Raw genomic sequence first — 19,615 nt, 5'->3', positions numbered from 1 at the left:
AACCTCGTTAAAATCTTAGTGTCTTTAATATTTTGTTCTTGCATTTCATTTGATATATTTCATGTGGGTTAGCTTGAGTTGGTTCCAAAAAGGTTTGGTGTTGTCCTAGCACAACAAATATGAAATTGTCCTGATGCATATGATAAACTTGTTATTGATTGGATTCATAGGTAGTCAACTTTCTGGTCTTTAGTGTATGCTAACTTTTACAGTGAACTGTCCAAATTCTAGTTGAGCTGCCAAAAGACTCAAGATTCAAAACCATTTGACCTTTTGGTGGTTACTGTAAGTTTATACTCTGAATCTTATCATAAACTATATTCTTTGCCCAAGCAAAGATTTATTACTCGTATGACTGGCTACGTAACTGGCTTTTGCACGTAAGAAATCATAAAAGTCTATCAATTGCTGAGCATATGCAGGACCAAAGTGGAGACTGGAAATAGCACAGCGGGATAGGCAGTTCCTACTGAAAGTTATCTATTAGTAGTTGAAGGAATTTTTATTCTTTACATGCAAAGAAGTAATGCACAAATGGGAACAAAGGATTAGAAAACGCGTTGTTGAAAGTAAAGGTATTTATTTGTATTTCAATGGAGTGTGCTGTTTTGTCCAACACCCGATATACTTACCTGAAAGCATTAGCGTGATAGTCATTATAGGTATTTATTTGTTTTCTAAGAATAATTGTTGAATTTCATCTCATTGTGAGTCTAATACTCTTTTAATTATGGCAGTTCCAAGGAAAGGATAATACACTCGTGAGAGCAGTTGGTGTCATACAAATAATTTGTGAAGTTATGAATGGAAATTAAATTGAAGGAAATGTGTCCTCTGAACTGGCTTTCGAAGAGACCAGTTATTTTTTTTAATTATAATTCAAGCTTTCAAGGACTGTTAAAAACTATCCAGTATGAGTATATAGAACTATTATTAACAGTCCTATTTCTAAACTTTAAGTGTCTTTTAAAAATCCTGGAGTAGACGGCATGGACTATAGGACCCTTAAAAAACTGTCCAGTAAAATTGGAGAGGACAGTTTTGGCTGGCCTCTATCACCTTGTTTGTAGTAGTGTAACAATGGAGGTAATGGCCTAACTCCTTATAAACTTTTGCTAAGTTTATTGATTCCTCACACACTCTTTCATGCATGGTGAACTTTTGAGCCTAACACATGGACAGTTCTAATTGGCTGAATTAGAACACATGTCGGCAAACCTATCTCTAATATCATGAATAAAGTTAAGGTTCAATCCAAAAACCAATTGGCCAATATATTGTGTCATAACATGTCACATCCCAGCTCGACTCTGCCGTAACACAATATTGTCCGTTTTGGACCACACCCTCACGGTTTTGTTTTTGGGTTTCGGCACGAGAACTTCCCAGGGGGTCACCTATCCTAGGACCGCTTTCGCCCAAACTCGCTTAACTACGGAGTTCTTATGGGATCCGTAGCCAGTGAGTCCCCACAAGGCCTCGTGCTATAGGGAAGGGGACTATGTACATATAAGGCACACCACCTCCTCTCCGTTGGTCGATGTGAGATCTTACATAACAACACCGAAAAACAAATGGAACAAGCCTTAATTTTGCAAACTTGTTTTTTTTTTTTTTAGTAAATTGGAGCAATGATTTATGAACTTTAGTCAAACTGGAGCTTTGGTCCTTGAACTAAAAAATTGTGGGTAGTGGCCTTGAACTTATTACAACGTGCAATGGTCTTTTTGGGTAACTATGTTAGAATTTTCGTCTATTTTTTCACCCTTTGAATCCTATATTTTAAATGAGATTTCTAACAATGATACTCAAAAAGACTTGCTCCATATTGTGACAAGTTCATGGACCAATACTCATGAATTTTTAGATTGTCTAGATGCTATTAATAATGGTACATGGATACTTTCTTATTGCTGTAATTTCTATTTGACTGCCGTTACTGAATCCCTCTCTGTATTTCTCTGCGTGTCTTACAGTTTACCATAATCCAGGCTTTCAGTTGCAACAACTTTTGATTTATCTGGTGTTTGAATTAATGGAATTCCCAATCTGTCTTGAAGAAATTTAAAAAAAAAATCTGGATGCATTAAGAGATAATAGTCAGTCATTAATTAGTCTGACTATATAAACAAATTACTCTTCCTTTCTTCAGCAATGAAGTTTTTGAGCAATGAGCAATGGCAAAGAAAGGGGTTGTTGCGTTTTATTCTGTTTTCTCCATTTTTATTCTGAGCATAAGCTTATTATGCAAGGCCACCGATGAAGATAGAAAGGTATGAATCATTTGTATAAGAAAACAATCGGCTTCAATTTTGCTTGATTACATTAATGCTCTTTCTTTTTAACTGATAAAAAAAATTAAACGCAACAATAACGATGATGCAGGTCTATATTGTGTACATGGGGTCCCTTCCTGATGGAGATCCGGCGTACTCACCGTTGGCTCACCACCTTAGTATTCTACAGAGTGTTGTTCAGGATGGATAGTCTATCTAGATCTTTACCTTCTCATTTCGATTGTCGTTATAACTTATAAGCTAGTTTTCATGACCTCTCTCTCTGTCTCAGTTCTCCAGAAAATTTATTGATAAGAAGTTACAAAAGGAGTTTCAATGGATTTGCTGCCAGACTCACCCACCAGGAAAGTGAGAAAATTGCGAGTGCGTGCTCTGAGATACTTGTTTTAGCATTTGAAAAGAATAATATGGTTTGATTTGAGAATTTATCATGTTATTTAACTGTGGATTGTAGACATGAAGGAAGTAGTCTCTGTCTTTCCAAGCCGAATGTTCCAACGTCAAACAACAAGATCTTGGGACTTTATGGGTTTAACTGAAATAGCCAGTCGAAATTCTTCCCAACTTCAGAGTGATGTTATTGTTGCTTTGTTTGACTCTGGAGTCTGGCCTGAATCTGAGAGCATTAAAGATGAAGGTCTAGGTCTTGCTCCAAAGCATTGGAAAGGTGTTTGTGACGGCGGAAAAAATTTCACTTGCAATAAGTATGATCTCTTATGTATCATCACTTACATTTAGAATCTTTTGTAGGTACTTCGTTGTGCATCAGGCAACTGATAGTTTCTTTCAGCTTATTCCTGACAGAAAGAGTAAACAGATAGAAACAAAATTATTTGGGAATCAATCCTGTCCAAGGGCACTACCAAATAAAGGCTGGGTTTGGTACATTAACTGTACTAAAACCCCCATAGCAATTACCATACCAAACGTTTGGTATGGCAAAATTTGTTACCATTACCATGCTAAAATACCAAATAATTCGGTTAATATGATGTGGTATTGGCACTACCACTTTGGTGGGCTATTTTTGTAACTAATTTAAGAACTCTGGGGACTCCAAACTTTTTTTTTTTTTTTTTTTGGTTTTTTTTGCTAACTAATTTTTAAAGGAATTAAAACAAAATAACAAGTTGAAGACTTTTTATTTTTATTTTTTATAATAATGGTTTTAGCTTTGTAGTTACGAAGATGACATCAATATTATGAAGTACTTATTTTGCAGCAAGCTCATTGGAGCTTAATATTACACATCAGAGTCTGCAAGGGATGATATAGGTCATGGAACTCACACTTCGTCCACAGTGGCAGGCAGTGCTGTTAAGGATGTAACCTTTTATGGACTAGCACTGCAAGAGGAGGCGTTCCTGCTGCGAGACTTGTTGCATATAAAGTCTGTAATCCATGCACAGATCACAATATACTGGCTGCTTACGATGATGCTATTGCTGATGGAGTCAACATTATTTCTATTTCACTTTCATCCGACTGGCTAAATTTGATTCATCAGGACGTTGTTGCAATTGGTGCCTTTCATGCGATGAAAAAAGGGATACTGGTTTCGCAGGCTGGAGGCAACTTGTGTTGAATAGTAATCTTGTCTTAGGCCCAAGACAAGTGATCCAACCCAAAGCCAATGTGTGCAAATGCTAGAAAATTCTAGCAATCTGTGTAAGTAATAGTAGCTGGAAAATTCCAGCTATGTAAGTTGGTGGGATGTGCATGAATCATGCACTTGAAAGTTCTAGAAAATTATGAGGACATTATGAAAAACAATGTCGGTGTGCATGCTAGAAATGTCTAGCTGATTGTAAACTTGTGTGTGTATAATAATATGCTAGAAAAATCTAGCATCATTGAAGTCGGCAAAGTATGCCTATAAGTATAGGTATGTGTGTGTGTTGTGAAGTAAGAACTAAGAAGAAGTGAGAGCAAGTAAGAGAGCAATAAGTGTGAGAGTGTTTGAGTGTTTCCTCTTGTACTAAGTTTGTGTGAGAATAAAATTTTTGTATAACACTTTGAGTGTTCTTTCTCTTGCCTATCAATTCCGCTGCATTTCATTCTTCTTTGTGAGATAAACATCTCCAAAGTAGTGAAGCCCTTTTAAGTCCCAACAAAATTGGTACCAGAGCTATGGCTAGCAACGCTATGGCAGCCTTCCAAGTTCCAGTGCTCGACAACAACAATTTCGATAATTGGAGTATCAAAATGAAGGCCCTTTTGGGAGCACATGATGTCTGGGAAGTCGTGGAGAAAGGCTACACTGAGCCAGAAGATGAAGCTACTATGTCCCAACCCCAGAAGGAGAGTTTGAAAGATTCAAGAAAGAGAGACAAGAAGGCTCTCTACCTCATCTACCAAGCAGTAAATGACAATGGCTTTGAGAAAGTCTCGAGTGCAACCTCTGCCAAGCAAGCATGGGAGAAGCTTCAAACCTCTTACAAAGGAGCCGAACAAGTGAAAAAGGTTCGTCTTCAAGTACTAAGAGGTGAGTTCGAATCTCTACAAATGAAAGGGTCTGAATCAATCTCTGATTATTTTTCAAGAGTCTTAGCCGTTTCCAATCAATTAAAAAGAAACGGAGAAAAGTTAGAAGATGTTAGAATTATGGAGAAGATACTACGCTCGTTGGACCCCAAGTTCGAGCACATTGTCGTGACGATTGAAGAAACAAAGAACTTGGAAGAAATTAGTATAGAGCAATTAATGGATTCGCTACAAGCATATGAAGAGAAACATAAGAAGAGGCAAGGGAATGATGAGCAGCTCCTCAAGACACATGTTCAGCCAAAGAAGAAAGAAGGAAGCTTCGACAACGAGAGAAGCCAATACGAAAGAAGTCGTGGCCAAGGTCGCGGACGTGGGCGTGGATATGGACGTGGACGTGGTTGGAACTTCAACAACCAAAGCAACTACGATAGAGGAGAAAGCTCAACAAAAGGTCGTGGAAGAGGGCACTCAAACTTAAGGTATGAAAAATCTCAAGTTCAATGCTACAACTGTCAAAAGTTTGGGCATTATGCTTGGGAATGTAGAGCTCCAAGCAACATGCCTGATGAGAAGGTCAATTATGTGAAAAAAGAGAAAGAAGATAATGGCGTTGTGCTACTAGCATACCAGAACAATGATGGAGACCAAGACTATACATGGTATCTTGACACCGGCGCCAGCAACCACATGTGTGGAAGAAGAAGCGTGTTCGTAGAGCTCAATGAATCAGTGAGTGGCAACGTTTCTTTTGGAGACGAATCCAAAATACCTGTAAAAGGAAAAGGTAACATCATTATTCCCTTGAAAAATGGCGGTCACCAATTAATTTCAAATGTCTACTATGTGCCCAATATGAAAAGCAACATTTTGAGTTTGGGTCAACTCTTAGAAAAAGGTTATGATTTTCATAAGAAAAATTATATCATTTTTCTTAGAGATGACAAAGGAAGATTAATTGCCAAGGCGAAAATGTCAAAGAATAGGATGTTTCCCATGAACATTCAAAACAATGTTGCAAAGTGTCTCAAGATATGTTACAAAGACATATCTTGGCTTTGGCATCTTCGTTTTGGGCATCTTAACTTTGGGGGATTGGAGTTATTATCTAAGAAGGAGATGGTGAGAGGCTTACCGTGCATCAGCCACCCTGATCAAGTTTGTGAAGGATGTTTACTTGGGAAACAGTTCAGGAAAAGCTTTCCAAAGGAGTCGACCACAAGAGCCCAGAAGCCACTTGAGCTCATTCACACCGATGTGTGTGGCCCAATAAAACCAAGCTCTTTGGGTAAAAATAATTATTTCCTTCTCTTCATTGATGATTTTTCAAGGAAAACCTGGGTGTATTTCTTGAAGCAGAAATCAGAAGTCTTTGGAGCATTCAAGAAGTTCAAAGCTACTGTAGAAAAAGAAAGTGGTTGCAAGATCAAAGCCATGAGATCTGATCGAGGAGGAGAATTCACTTTGAAGGAATTTCAAGAGTTTTGTGAAGCAAATGGAATTCGTCGACCTTTGACAGTTTCAAGATCCCCTCAACAAAATGGTGTGGCGGAAAGAAAAAATTGAACTATCCTCGACATGGCTCGAAGTATGCTCAAAAGTAAGAGATTGCCTAAAGAGTTATGGGCAGAAGCTGTAGCATGTGCTGTCTACCTATCCAATCGGTCTCCAGCAAGAAGTGTGTGGGGGAAAGACTCCACAAGAAGCATGGAGTGGAAGAAAGCCAGGTATCTCCCATCTAAGAGTTTTTGGAAGCATAGCCCATGTACATGTACCAGACGAAAAGAGAACCAAACTCGACGACAAAAGTGAGAAGTTCATCTTCATCGGCTATGACTCAAATTCAAAAGGCTACAAGTTGTATAATCCAAACAATGGGAAGACGGTGATCAGTCGAGACGTGACGTTCGACGAAGAAGGAGAATGGGATTTTAGTTCTCATGCAAGTGATCTCAGCTTCTTTCCTCAATTTGAAGAAGAGAATGAACAAGGGACGATGGAGCAAGCAAGAGAGGTTCAACAAGAATCCACTACTCCACCTGCTTCACCAACATCAACCAATCATGGTAATTCACCAGCATCAGCATCATCAAGTGGGAGTCTAAATGAAAGAGAAGTACCACGCACAAGAAGTCTACGAGATCTCTATGAGGTAGCTGAAAGACTCGATAATCCTACATTTTTATGTCTCTTTGCTGATTGTGAACCAGTTGACTTCCAAAAAGCAGTGCAAGATACAAAGTGGAGGAAAGCAATGGATGAAGAAATTGAAGCAATCCAGAAGAATGATACATGGGAACTCGCTATTCTTCCGAAAGGACACAAAGCCATCGGAGTCAAGTGGGTGTACAAGACAAAGAAAAATGCCAATGGAGAGGTCGAAAGATACAAGGCGAGATTAGTGGCGAAGGGCTATAGTTAAAGAGCCAGAATCGACTATGATAAGGTATTTGCACCTGTTGCTCGGTTGGAAACTATACGATTACTAATTTCGTTGGCAGCTCAAAACAAATGGAAGATTCAACAAATGGATGTGAAGTCCGCTTTCCTAAATGGAGTCCTTGAAGAAGAAGTCTACATTCAGCAACCATCAGGCTATGAAATCAAAGGGCATGAAGACAAAGTTCTAAAGTTGAAGAAAGCCCTCTATGGGTTAAAACAAGCGCCACGAGCATGGAATAGTCGCATCGACAAGTACTTTCAGGAGAACAACTTCATCAAGTGCCCTCATGAACATGCTCTCTACGTCAAAGTCAAAGATGAAGATATTCTGATTGTGTGCTTATATGTGGATGATCTAATCTTCACCGGAAGTAATCCAAGTATGTATGAAGAGTTCAAGAGAGTGATGACCAAAGAATTCGAGATGACCGACATCGGGTTGATGGCATACTACCTAGGCATTGAAGTCAAGCAGAACGAAGAAGGTATTTTCATCTCCCAAGAAAGCTACACAAAGGAGATACTGAAAAAGTTCAAAATGGACAACTGCAAGCCCATAAGCATGCCAGTGGAGTGCGGAGTCAAACTAACCAAGCATGACGAAGGAGAAAGTGTAGATCCAACATTTTTCAAGAGTTTAGTTGGAAGCTTGCGTTACTTGACTTGCACAAGACCAGATATTCTCTATGCCGTCGGATTAGTCAGTCGCTACATGGAGAATCCCACAACTACACATCTGAAGACAGCCAAAAGAATTCTTCGATACCTTAAAGGTACTGTTAACTTTGGCTTGTTCTATTCAAGTTCTGATAACTACAAACTTGCTGGATATAGCGACAGTGATTGGGCAGGAGATTCCGATGATAGAAAAAGCACTACTGGATTTGTGTTCTTCATGGGAGACACTGCATTCACATGGATGTCGAAGAAGCAACCGATTGTCACTCTCTCTACCTGCGAAGCTGAATACGTAGCTGCTACCTCATGTGTCTGCCATGCAATTTGGCTGAGAAACTTGCTAAAAGAATTAAGCATGCCACAAGAAGAACCAACAGAGATCTATGTCGACAAAAAGTCTGCAATAGCCCTAGCAAAGAATCCAGTATTCCATGACAGAAGCAAGCACATAGATACTCGTTATCACTACATAAGAGAGTGCATTGCAAGAAAGGATGTGCAAGTGGAATACGTGAAGTCACAAGACCAAGTCGCCGACATATTTACCAAACCACTCAGGCAAGAAGACTTTGTCAGACTGAGAAACTCAATCGGCGTCACAAGACAAGATTAAGGGGGGATGTTGAATAGTAATCTTGTCTTAGGCCCAAGACAAGTGATCCAACCCAAAGCCAATGTGTGCAAATGCTAGAAAATTCTAGCAATCTGTGTAGGTAATAGTAGCTGGAAAATTCCAGCTATGTAAGTCGGTGGGATGTGCATGAATCATGCACTTGAAAGTTCTAGAAAATTATGAGGACATTATGAAAAACAATGTCGGTGTGCATGCTAGAAATGTCTAGCTGATTGTAAACTTGTGTGTGTATAATAATATGCTAGAAAATTCTAGCATCATTGAAGTCGGCAAAGTATGCCTATAAATATAGGTATGTGTGTGTGTTGTGAAGTAAGAACTAAGAAGAAGTGAGAGCAAGTAAGAGAGCAATAAGTGTGAGAGTGTTTGAGTGTTTCCTCTTGTACTAAGTTTGTGCGAGAATAAAAAATTTTGTATAACACTTTGAGTGTTATTTCTCTTGCCTATCAATTCCGCTGCATTTCATTCTTCTTTGTGAGATAAACATCTCCAAAGTAGTGAAGCCCTTTTAAGTCCCAACAACTTGGGCCCATCTGTTGCTTCTGTGACCAGTGTAGCACCATGGATATTGACAGTGGCAGCAAGTAGCATTGATCGGCTTTTTGTGGACAAGGTTGTTATTGGCAATGGAAAGACAGTAGCTGTATGTCATCAACAACGTCATGTATCCTCGAAATAAAACAGAAGCCTTGTGTACTGGGTACGACCTTTTGTTATATTTTTTTAATTGTCTTCACTCTAACAGGGGGATGACTGGATTAACATGTTCACATTAAATGGAACAAGTTTTCCTCTGATATACGGAAAAGATGCTGCAACGAAAAATTGCACCAAAGATGACGCTAGGTGATTCTTGTGTCATTTCTTCTTAAATTAAAATGACGTAAATGAATTGTTAAGCAACTACTGACTTCTTGTTGCATTTCAGACAATGTAAAGAGGGTTGCCTGGTAGATGATTTAGTTAAGGGAAAGATAGTGGTATGCGATAACGTCACTGGAGTTATAGGGGCAAACACGGCTGGTGCGCTTGGTTCAATTTTATTTAATCCATTTGAAGTTAATATTGCCATTATTCCCACATTAGCCTCAGCACCTTTAAAGAAAGAAGAGTATAATGTTGTCAGATCCTACATGAATTCCACCAGGTACAGATTCTTTTGGATACCGAACAAGCAACCGTCTTGTCATATTTGCTCTCTTTCAATGATTGAGTGCTTCTGTTATTTTATAGAGATCCTCAAGGAAACATACTTAAAAGTGAAGCCACAAAAGATCCTGCTGCACCTACAGTCCTGTTCTTCTCATCACGTGGACCTAATGGAATATTACCCGATTTAGTCAAGGTATATGTTTTGTGTCACCTTCTGTTTTATATCATAAATATCTCATAAATTATAAATATAGTATTAAAAATTACAGCGCCCTAATGTGTTTCAGCCGGATATAAGTGCCCCGGGGTATGAAATTTTGGCTGCGTTTCCACCTGTTCTTCCTATCACCGACTTTCCGGGTGATAAGAGGCATGCAAAATACAATCTAGCATCTGGTACCTCCATGGCTTGCCCCCACGCTGCAGGGGTAGCCGCATATGTTAAAGCATTCCACCCTGATTGGTCTGCTGCAGCAATCAAATAATCTATTATGACAACTGGTAATGTCTTCATAATTTCTTTTGCTTCATAATAAGTCTCATTTTGAATTCTTAACTACGGTATTAAATCCTTTATTATGCATGTAGCTTGGCCCATGAACGATACCGACAACGATATTTCAAATGGTGCATTTGCTTATGGATCCGGACATATAAATCCTGTAAATGCTATTAACCCGGGGCTAGTCTATGATGCTTCTGAAGAAGATTACATAAAGTTGCTGTGCACAATCTATGATGAAGGCACAGTTAGAAAAATATCTGGAAATAACAGCACATGCCCAACTGCTAAAGGATTTGTAAAGGACCACAACTACCCTTCAATGGGAGCTCAAGTTGAACTATTGAAACCTTTTTCGATTAATTTTCACAGAAGAGTTAAAAATGTTGGTCTCGCAAACTCCACTTACGAGGCCAAAATCCTCTCGGATTCGAAAGTGGATATCAAAGTAGTGCCTGAGGTTCTATCATTCGACTCCTTGAATGAGGAGAAGGATTTTGATGTAACCATTGTTGGAAGCGGCGTGCGAAATCAATCACAGGTATCTGGATCACTGGTTTGGTCAGATGGTATTTGCAGTGTTAGAAGTCCAATTGTTGTTTATGCATATGTTCATAACTTGGGATGATCAGAAGTGTCTGCATATGTTCAGAACATGGTACATGAGTAATAATAAAGATTTAGATTTTTAATGGGTTTTGAGGAATAAAAAGCAATGAAAATCCATTTCTTATCTTCCTTTTTTTTTTACTTTTTTCTATTAATTAAAACTAGCTCAAAATTAAGAAATAAGAAGAGAGTGACATTAACAATCAAACTACAAGTATTTTGGATCTGTTTAACACAACTAGGGATGATCAACTCGAAAAAGATAACAATAGTGATTCTGGTTTGAATTGAAGATAAATGCTTTTGTCTCCTTTATATATATATATATATATATATATATATATATATAAATGCTTTTGTCTCAACTCAAGTCAATCTGCATGACTAGAAAATGACCCACGAAAACCTGTTTATGAAATGGACCATTTGGAGAACAATTTTTTTTTTCAACACTTTGTGTTAATTAAACAGGTTAAATCGTTAAACGAGTTTAACAAATTAACAGTTTTATTTAGCAAGAAAACCAATTAACAACCCGTGTAATAAGAAGGTTCTGCCGGCCTTGTCCTGTTATTCATTCACCCCTTATTTAAGCACCTCTCTGTAACTTAAGGTAGTTTAGATTCTCGTTTTGTCCCAAAAAAAAAAAAAAAAAAAAAAAGACCTTAATTCACCCGAGCTGCACGCCCAACACATGACCATACTACCAAAAATTGCACTTTCTTGACATCAGGTTTAGAGTTCGCTAGATCAAGTGTTACACTCAGAAATGGTTGTGTATGGAACTCATTCAAATAATGAAAATTCAGGCTTCTGATAAAAAGATTAAAACTCTTGTTTTCTACTACGAGTTATTGTAGTTAATTATTCTAGGTTTGGCAAGGACCCAAAACTCCTATGCTAAACTCTTGTCCATTTTTGAACTATTAACTTCAAAACCCAGCAGAATTGTGCGCACTTACATTTTCCTTTGCGAAATATAAATAGGTTTTGTAATTTTTTTTTTTCGATACAAACCGTATTAGGGAGGGCTGATTTGGCATCTTCCTCCCTATTCATGGATTAAGGTGAACACATGATAGTCTTGCTAAGGGTAATCTAGGTCTAGCAGTGTATGGTGGGGTCTTCCAAGATTCTTCTAGTTATTTTCTTGGCGACTTTTTTTTTTAGGGTTTTGGACACCATACTTCTTTCTAGGGTATTTACACACTCATTTTTACTTTTCGCACACTCTTTTAATTTTTGACCGTCGAATCAGATGAATTGAAGAAGATCAAATGACAAAAATTAACAAGAGGTGTGAGAGAAGTAAAAATGGATGTGTGGATAGCACACCATCTCTTTCTATGCATGCTTAATGCTGTCATCCTCGTTGTTGAGTTGGCATGTGCGCGGAGTTGGAAAAATCTGTGGCTTCAAAGTGATTCTTCCAACATGATTGCTTGTTTTATTTCAAGGGGTTTTTTGCCCTCTTTGTCCGCTACAGATTCGCTGGAAAATTTGTCTTTCTCTTCTACAGAATATGGTTTTTCGTTTGCTCTCATATTTTTCAGGAAGGGAATGTTATTGCTGGTCGATTAGCTAACATAGGGCCACTCTCCTCGACAATCGTTTGGCATCGCACACCGCCCTTGCCAATTATTCCATGTCTGTAGTCAAATTTTTTAGGAATCCCGGCTTACAATTTTGTATCACCTTCTTGATTTTGGTTTTGTTTTCCTAATCATTTGCTTTTGGTGTTTTGCACTACAGGTTCTTACCTATTAGTTAGGCTTTGTTTGAGAGGGGGTTAGGTTTCAGATTCCCCTTGCTTGTATGTTTTGTTTCTTTTCAAGAGTGTGGTTAAGTTTATGCCCCCAACTCTATGTTTGATTTTTTTCTATCTTTTATGAGGGGTAAAATTTATATCCCCCTACTAGGTGTAACTTCTTTTGGATATTTCAATAAAATCATCCACGTATCATCAAGGTTTTAAATAAATAAAAGGGGTGTGATATCCATACATCTTGTTTTACTTCTCACACACCTTTTTAATTTTCGGTTGTCAAATCGGATGAATTGAAGAAAATTAACAGACAGAAATTATCAAGGGTTGTGTAAGAAGTAAAATGGGGTGTGTGGATAGCACATCCCAAATAAATAAGGGAAGGAGGATTTGAACACATGATGTGAGAGTGCAAAGTTAAACACTTGTGCTACAAGCTCATTGCAATTACATTGTGTAATTGCGTACAAACTTGTCTATTGCTTGTTTATTGCAAATCGAAGCCAAATTTTCCGGATTAGCCAAATCCAGCCTTCATAATGGTTGCCTGCTGTCATTAAACCCACCTGCTTTCCAGATTAGCCAAATCCAGGCTTTTGAAAGAATATCTGGCCCGAATTAATGCCAATTTATGTATAGAATGAAATAAAATCTGGATTATTTAATACAGTTGACACACAAATTGGCATTAATTCAGGCCAGATATTGTTTCAAAAGCCTGGATTCTGGAAGGCTGGTGGACAGGGCCGGTCCAGAGATTTTTGAGGCTCGGGACGACGTAAAAAAAAGTGCCCTAATTTCATGTGAGAAAATTATTTATTTTCACACATAAGACATCGAAAAAATTATACTTAGAAAAACACTTCAAACTCAATAATTTAAAAAAACAGAAAGACGAATTTATTTTGTATTGAGAGAGGGAAACAAAAAAACTTCGGACTTACAAGTAGATAGATGATGAGTTTTGTTTTCCATCTGAACTTTGAATGTGTTTTTGAATAAATCATGAGATGTTTTTTTCTTATTTACTAACCTTGTCAATATGGGACAAAAAAATAATGATGTTTTCAAGTCTTTAATTGATATGTATTATTAATGAATGGGCACTAAATTAAACATTTTGATGACACGTCATATAATTTGCAAATTTGGTCTACGTATTATTCTTTGTTGAATATTAGACTTGAATTAAAACGAATATTTAAAAATAACAACCCACATAGCTACTAAATAGTAACTAAAAATAAATTAACAACCAAACAAAAATTTGTAAAAATTGAATAAATAAACATGCACATAGCATTTCAAACTTAGGACCTCTTGTTAATTTTAAACAACAAAAATCATTGTTTCTAATTAAACTTCTTGATCCTTTAACCAAATTTTATAAATTTATACTCTTATAAAAAGAAATTTGTAAAAAATGGAAAGTAAATAAGCACACATGGTGTTTTGAACCTAAGACCTCTTCATTATTTTCAAATGACAAACCACCACTTCTAGTTAAATTTTTGTATCTTTAAACCAAATTTTATAAATTTATACTCTTATAAAAACATATATAAATAAACCACCTTAATAATTTTGGTGCCCCTAATTTTTGTGGGCCCTGGACGGTTGCCCTGCCTGCACTGGGCCTAGGCCGGCCTTGCTGGTGGATTCCATGGAGACATGGTCAAGCATAGAGTTATTCTGTTGCACTATGCTTTCTCCAATTTTATTCTGAGCTTGAACTTATTATGCATGGCCATTGGCCACTGATGAGGATAGAAAGATGCGAGTCGGTTGTTTTGCAAAACAGTTGTCTTCTCTTTTTTTTTTCTTTTTTTTTCTTTCTTGGTTCAAAACAATTGTATCTAATTTGCTATAGTCTATAGATGATAAAAACATGAAATTTTTAATGTAGAAAACACCCTAACTTTTCGTCCGGTAAACCCGGCCTAAGTGTTCGTCAGGCAAAGTTTGCCTAAAACAATTTAATTTTGATGAAAAACGATGGGAAATAAACTTTACTTTATAGTTACGAATCCTGATATGAATCTAGATCATTAGTAAGATCAGAATTTCTTGTAAAATAGAATTTGCCCGACGAAATCTGGAATATTTCGTCTGGTAAACTTTAATTCTGGTGGCAAATTTGATTTTTTGGCATTAAAATTAAATACGAATCCTGATACTTTCTTATTACTATAATTTCTATTTTGACTGCCGTTACTGAATCCTTCTCTGCATGTCTTCCAGATTACCATAATCCAGGCTTTCAGTTGCAACAACTTTTGATTTATCTGGTGTTTGAATTAATGCAATTCTCAATCAGTCTTAAACAAAATTAATAAAAATCTGGATGCATTAAAAGAGACAATAGTCAGTCATTAATTAGTCTCACTATATAAACAAATTACTCTTCCTTTCCAGCCATGAAGTTTTTGAGCATTGAACAATGGCAAAGAATGGAGCTGTTGCGTTTTATTATGTTTTCTCTGTTGGGGCTTAAATAGACTTCACTACTTTGGAGATATTTATCTCACAAAGAAGAATGTAATGCAGCGGAATTGATAGGCAAGAGAAAGAAAGAATACTCAAAGTACTACACAAGATTTTTATTCACTCACAAACTTAGTACAAGAGGAAACACTCAAACACTCTTAGAAGCTTTGTTGCTTCTTCTCACTTCTCACTACTTGCTCTCTTGATTGTTGCAAATGGTGTGGATGCCTTCTCCTTTGATAGGCATGGATAGAACCTTGGAGAAGCATGAAAGCATCATGCTAGAGATATCTAGATAATTCCACTACCTTCCTAAGCTAGAATTATCTACAATAATATTGTATGTTGGTGGAATCCTCACCATTCTTCTAGACTCTTCCACCAACTTGAACTTTGCTAGAATTCTCTAGCATATGCATGGATCTTTCTTTGTGTATGGGCCGGATCAATTGTCTTGGGCCAAGACAAGATTACATTTCAACATCCCCCCTTAATGTTGTCTTGTGACGCTGATTGATTTTCTCAATCTAACAAAGTCTTCTTGTTTAAGTGGCTTGGTGAATATGTCGGCGACTTGGTCTTGAGACTTCACATATTCCACTTGCACATCCTTTCTTGCAATACACTCTCTTATGTAATGATAGCGGGTATCTATGCGTTTGCTCCTGTCATGGAATACTGGATTATTTGCTAGAGCTATTGCAGACTTGTTGTCGACATAGATCTCTGTTGGCTCTTCTTGTGGCATGTTTAATTCTTTCAACAAGTTTCTCAGCCAGATTGCATGACAGACACATGAGGTAGCAACTACGTATTCAGCTTCGCAAGTAGAAAGAGTGACAATCAGTTGCTTCTTGGACATCCATGTGAATGCAGTGTCTCCTATGAAGAACACAAATCCAGTAGTGCTTTTTCTATTGTCGGAATTTCCTGCCCAATCACTGTCGCTATATTCAACAAGTTTGTAGTTATCAGAACTTGAATAGAACAAGCCAAAGTTAACAGTACCTTTAAGGTATCGAAGAATTCTTTTGGCAGTCTTCAAGTGTGTAGTTGTGGGATTCTCCATGTAGCGATTGACTAATCTGACGGCATTGAGAATGTCTGGTCTTGTGCATGTCAAGTAGCGCAAGCTTCCAACTAAACTCTTGTAAAATGTTGGATCTACACTTTCTCCTTCATCATGCTTGGTTAGTTTAACTCCGCACTCCACTGGTGTGCTTATGGGCTTGCATTCTTCCATTTTGAACTTTTTTAGTATCTCTTTTGTGTAGCTTTCTTGGGAGATGAAAATGCCTTCTTCGTTCTGCTTGACTTCAATGCCTAGGTAGTATGCCATCAGCCCGATGTCGGTCATCTCGAATTCTTTGATCATCACTCTCTTGAACTCTTCATACATGCTTGGATTACTTCCGGTCAAGATTAGATCATCCACATATAAGCACACAATCAGAATATCTTCATCCTTGACTTTGACGTAGAGAGTATGTTCATGAGGGCACTTGATGAAGTTGTTTTCTTGGAAGTACTTGTCGATGCGACTATTCCATGCTCGTGGCGCTTGTTTTAACCCATAGAGGGCTTTCTTCAACTTCAGAACTTTGTCTTCATGCCTTTTGATTTCATAGCCTGACGGTTGTTGAATGTAGACTTATTCTTCAAGGACTCCATTTAGGAAAGCGGACTTCACATCCATTTGTTGAATCTTCCATTTGTTTTGAGCTGCCAAAGAAATTAGTAATCGTATAGTTTCCAACCAAGCAACGGGTGCAAATACCTCATCATAGTTGATTCCGACTCTTTGACTATAGCCCTTCGCCACTAGTCTCGCCTTGTATCTTTCGACCTCTTCGTTGGTATTTTTCTTTGTCTTGTACACTCACTTGACTCCGATGGCTTTGTGTCCTTTTGGAAGAATAGCGAGTTCCCATGTATCGTTCTTCTGGATTGCTTCAATTTCTTCATCCATTGCTTTCCCCCACTTAGTATCTTGCACTGCTTCTTGGAAGTCAACTGCTTCACAATCAGCAAAGAGACAGAAAAATGTAGGATTATCGAGTCTTTCAGCTACCTCATAGAGATCTCGTAGACTTCTTGTGCGTGGTACTTCTCTTTCATTTAGGTTCCCACTTGAAGATGCTGATATTGGTGAATTGCCATGATTGGTTGATGTTGGTGAAGCAGGCGGAGTAGTGGATTCTTGTTGAACCTCTCTTGCTTGCTCCATCATCCCTTGTTCATTCTCTTCTTCAAACTGAGGAAAGAAGTGAAGATCACCTGCATGAAAGCCAAAATCTCATTCTCCTTCTTCATCGAACATCACGTCTCGACTAATCACCATTTTCCCATTGTTTGGATTATATAGCTTATAGCCTTTTGAATTTGAGTCGTAACCGATGAAGATGAACTTCTCACTTTTGTCGTCGAGTTTCGTCCTTCTCTCGTCTGGTACATGTACATGGGCTATGCTTCCAAAAACTCTTAGATGAGATATACATGGCTTTCTTCCACTCCATGCTTCTTACGGAGTCTTTCCCCACACACTTCTTGTTGGAGACCTATTGGATAAGTAGACAGCACATGCTACAGCTTATACCCATAACTCCTTAGGCAATCTCTTGCTTTTGAGCATGGTTCGAGCCATGTCGAGGATGGTTCGATTTTTTCTTTCCGCCACACCATTTTGCTGAAGGGATCTTGGAACTGTCAAAGGTTGAAAAATTCCATTAGCTTCACAGAATTCTTGAAATTCCTTTGAAGTGAATTCTCCTCCTCGATCAGATCTCATGGCTTTGATCTTGCAACCACTTTCTTTTTCTACAGCGGCTTTGAACTTCTTGAATGCTCCAAAGACTTCTGATTTCTGCTTTAAGAAATAAACCTAGGTTTTCCTTGAAAAATCATCAATAAAGAGAAGGAAATAATTATTTTTACCCAAAGAGCTTGGTTTTATTGGACCGCACGCATCGGTGTGAATAAGCTCGAGTGGCTTATGGGCTCTTGTGGTTGACTCCTTTGGAAAGCTTTTCCTGAACTGTTTCCCAAGTACATCCTTCGCAAGCTTGATCATGGCGATTGATGCACGGTAAGCCTTTCACCATCTCCTTCTTGGATAATAACTCTAGTCCCCCAAAGTTAAGATGCCAAAAACGAAGATGCCAAAGCCATGATGTGTCTTTGTAACATGTTTTGAGGCACTTTGCAACATCATTTTGAATATTCATAGGAAACATCTTATTCTTTGACATTTTCACCTTGGCAATTAATCTTCCCTTGTCATCTCTAAGAAAAAGGCTATAATTTTTCATGTGAATATCATAACCTTTGTCTAAGAGTTGTCCCAAGCTCAAAATGTTGCTTTTCATATTGGGCACGTAGTAGACATTTGAAATTAATTGGTGACTACCATTTTTCAGGGGAATTAGGATGTTACCTTTTCCTTTTACAGGTATTTTGGATTCGTCTCCAAAAGAAACGTTGCCACTCACCGATTCATTGAGCTCTACGAATATGCTTCTTCTTCCGCACATGTGGTTGCTGGCACCGGTGTCAAGATACCATGTATAGTCTTGGTCTCCATCATTGTTCTGGCATGCTAGTAGCACAACACCATTATCTTTTTTCTCTTCTTTCACATAATTAACCTTCTCATCAGGCATGTTGCTTGGAGCTTTACATTCCCAAGCATAATGCCCAAACTTTTGACAATTGTAGCATTGAACTTGAGATTTTGCATACCTCAAGTTTGAGCGCCCTCTTTCACGACCTTTTGTTGAGCTTCCTCCTCTTTCGTAGTTGCTATGGTTGTTGAAGTTCCAACCACGTCCACGTCCATGTCCACATCCGCGACCTCGACCACGACTTCTTTCGTACTGGCTTCTCTCGTTGTCCAAGCTTTCTTCTTTCTTCTTTGGCTGGACATGCGTCTTGAGGAGCTGCTCATCATTCCCTTGCCTCTTCTTATGTTTCTCTTCATATGCTTGTAGCGAACCCATTAATTGCTCTATACTAATTTCTTCCAAGTTTTTAGTTTCTTTAATCTTCACAACAATGTGCTCGAACTTGGGGTCCAACGAGCGTAGTATCTTCTCCATAATTCTAACATCTTCCAACTTTTCACCGTTTCTTTTTAATTGATTAGAAACAGCCAAGACTCTTGAGAAATAATCAGAGATTGATTCAGACCCTTTCATTTGTAGAGATTCGAACTCACCTCTTAATACTTGAAGACGAACCTTTTTCACTTGTTTGGCTCCTTTGTAAGAGGTTTGAAGCTTATCCCATGCTTGCTTGGCAGAGGTTGCACTCGAGACCTTCTCAAAGCCATTGTCATCTAATGCTTGGTAGATGAGGTAGAGAGCCTTCTTGTCTATCTTTCTTGAATCTTTCAAATTCTCATTCTGGGGTTGGGATAGAGTAGCTTCATCTTCTGGCTCAGTGTAGCCTTTCTCCACGACTTCCCATACATCATGTGCTCCCAAAAGGGCTTTCATTTTGATACTCCAATTATCGAAGTTGTTGTTGTCGAGTACTGGAACTTGGAAGGCTGCCATAGCGTTACTAGC

At 38.1% G+C, this 19,615-nt stretch overlaps 1 protein-coding gene and 1 pseudogene across 1 annotated transcript; one reads left to right on the top strand and one right to left on the bottom strand.

Annotated features, from left to right (window-relative positions):
- The first annotated feature begins 2,333 nt into the window (after nt 1-2,333).
- LOC126616804 (subtilisin-like protease SBT4.3) lies at nt 2,334-10,881 on the top strand (annotated as a pseudogene).
- A 4,585-nt stretch (nt 10,882-15,466) lies between these two features.
- On the bottom strand, nt 15,467-16,835 carry LOC126615511 (uncharacterized mitochondrial protein AtMg00810-like). Its single transcript, XM_050283329.1, has 2 exons — nt 16,808-16,835; nt 15,467-16,700 (listed from the first exon to the last, which is right to left on the bottom strand). Exons 1-2 carry the CDS (start codon nt 16,833-16,835, stop codon nt 15,541-15,543), a joined length of 1,188 nt encoding a protein of 395 aa, XP_050139286.1. The 3' UTR covers nt 15,467-15,540.
- Nucleotides 16,836-19,615: the final 2,780 nt, after the last annotated feature.

The sequence above is a fragment of the Malus sylvestris genome, chromosome 3 (genome assembly GCF_916048215.2).
Source record: "Malus sylvestris chromosome 3, drMalSylv7.2, whole genome shotgun sequence".
Classification (NCBI taxonomy): Eukaryota; Viridiplantae; Streptophyta; class Magnoliopsida; order Rosales; family Rosaceae; genus Malus; species Malus sylvestris.
The sequence above is the reverse complement of the archived record's forward strand: the minus strand, read 5'-3'. Positions and strand labels throughout refer to the sequence as shown.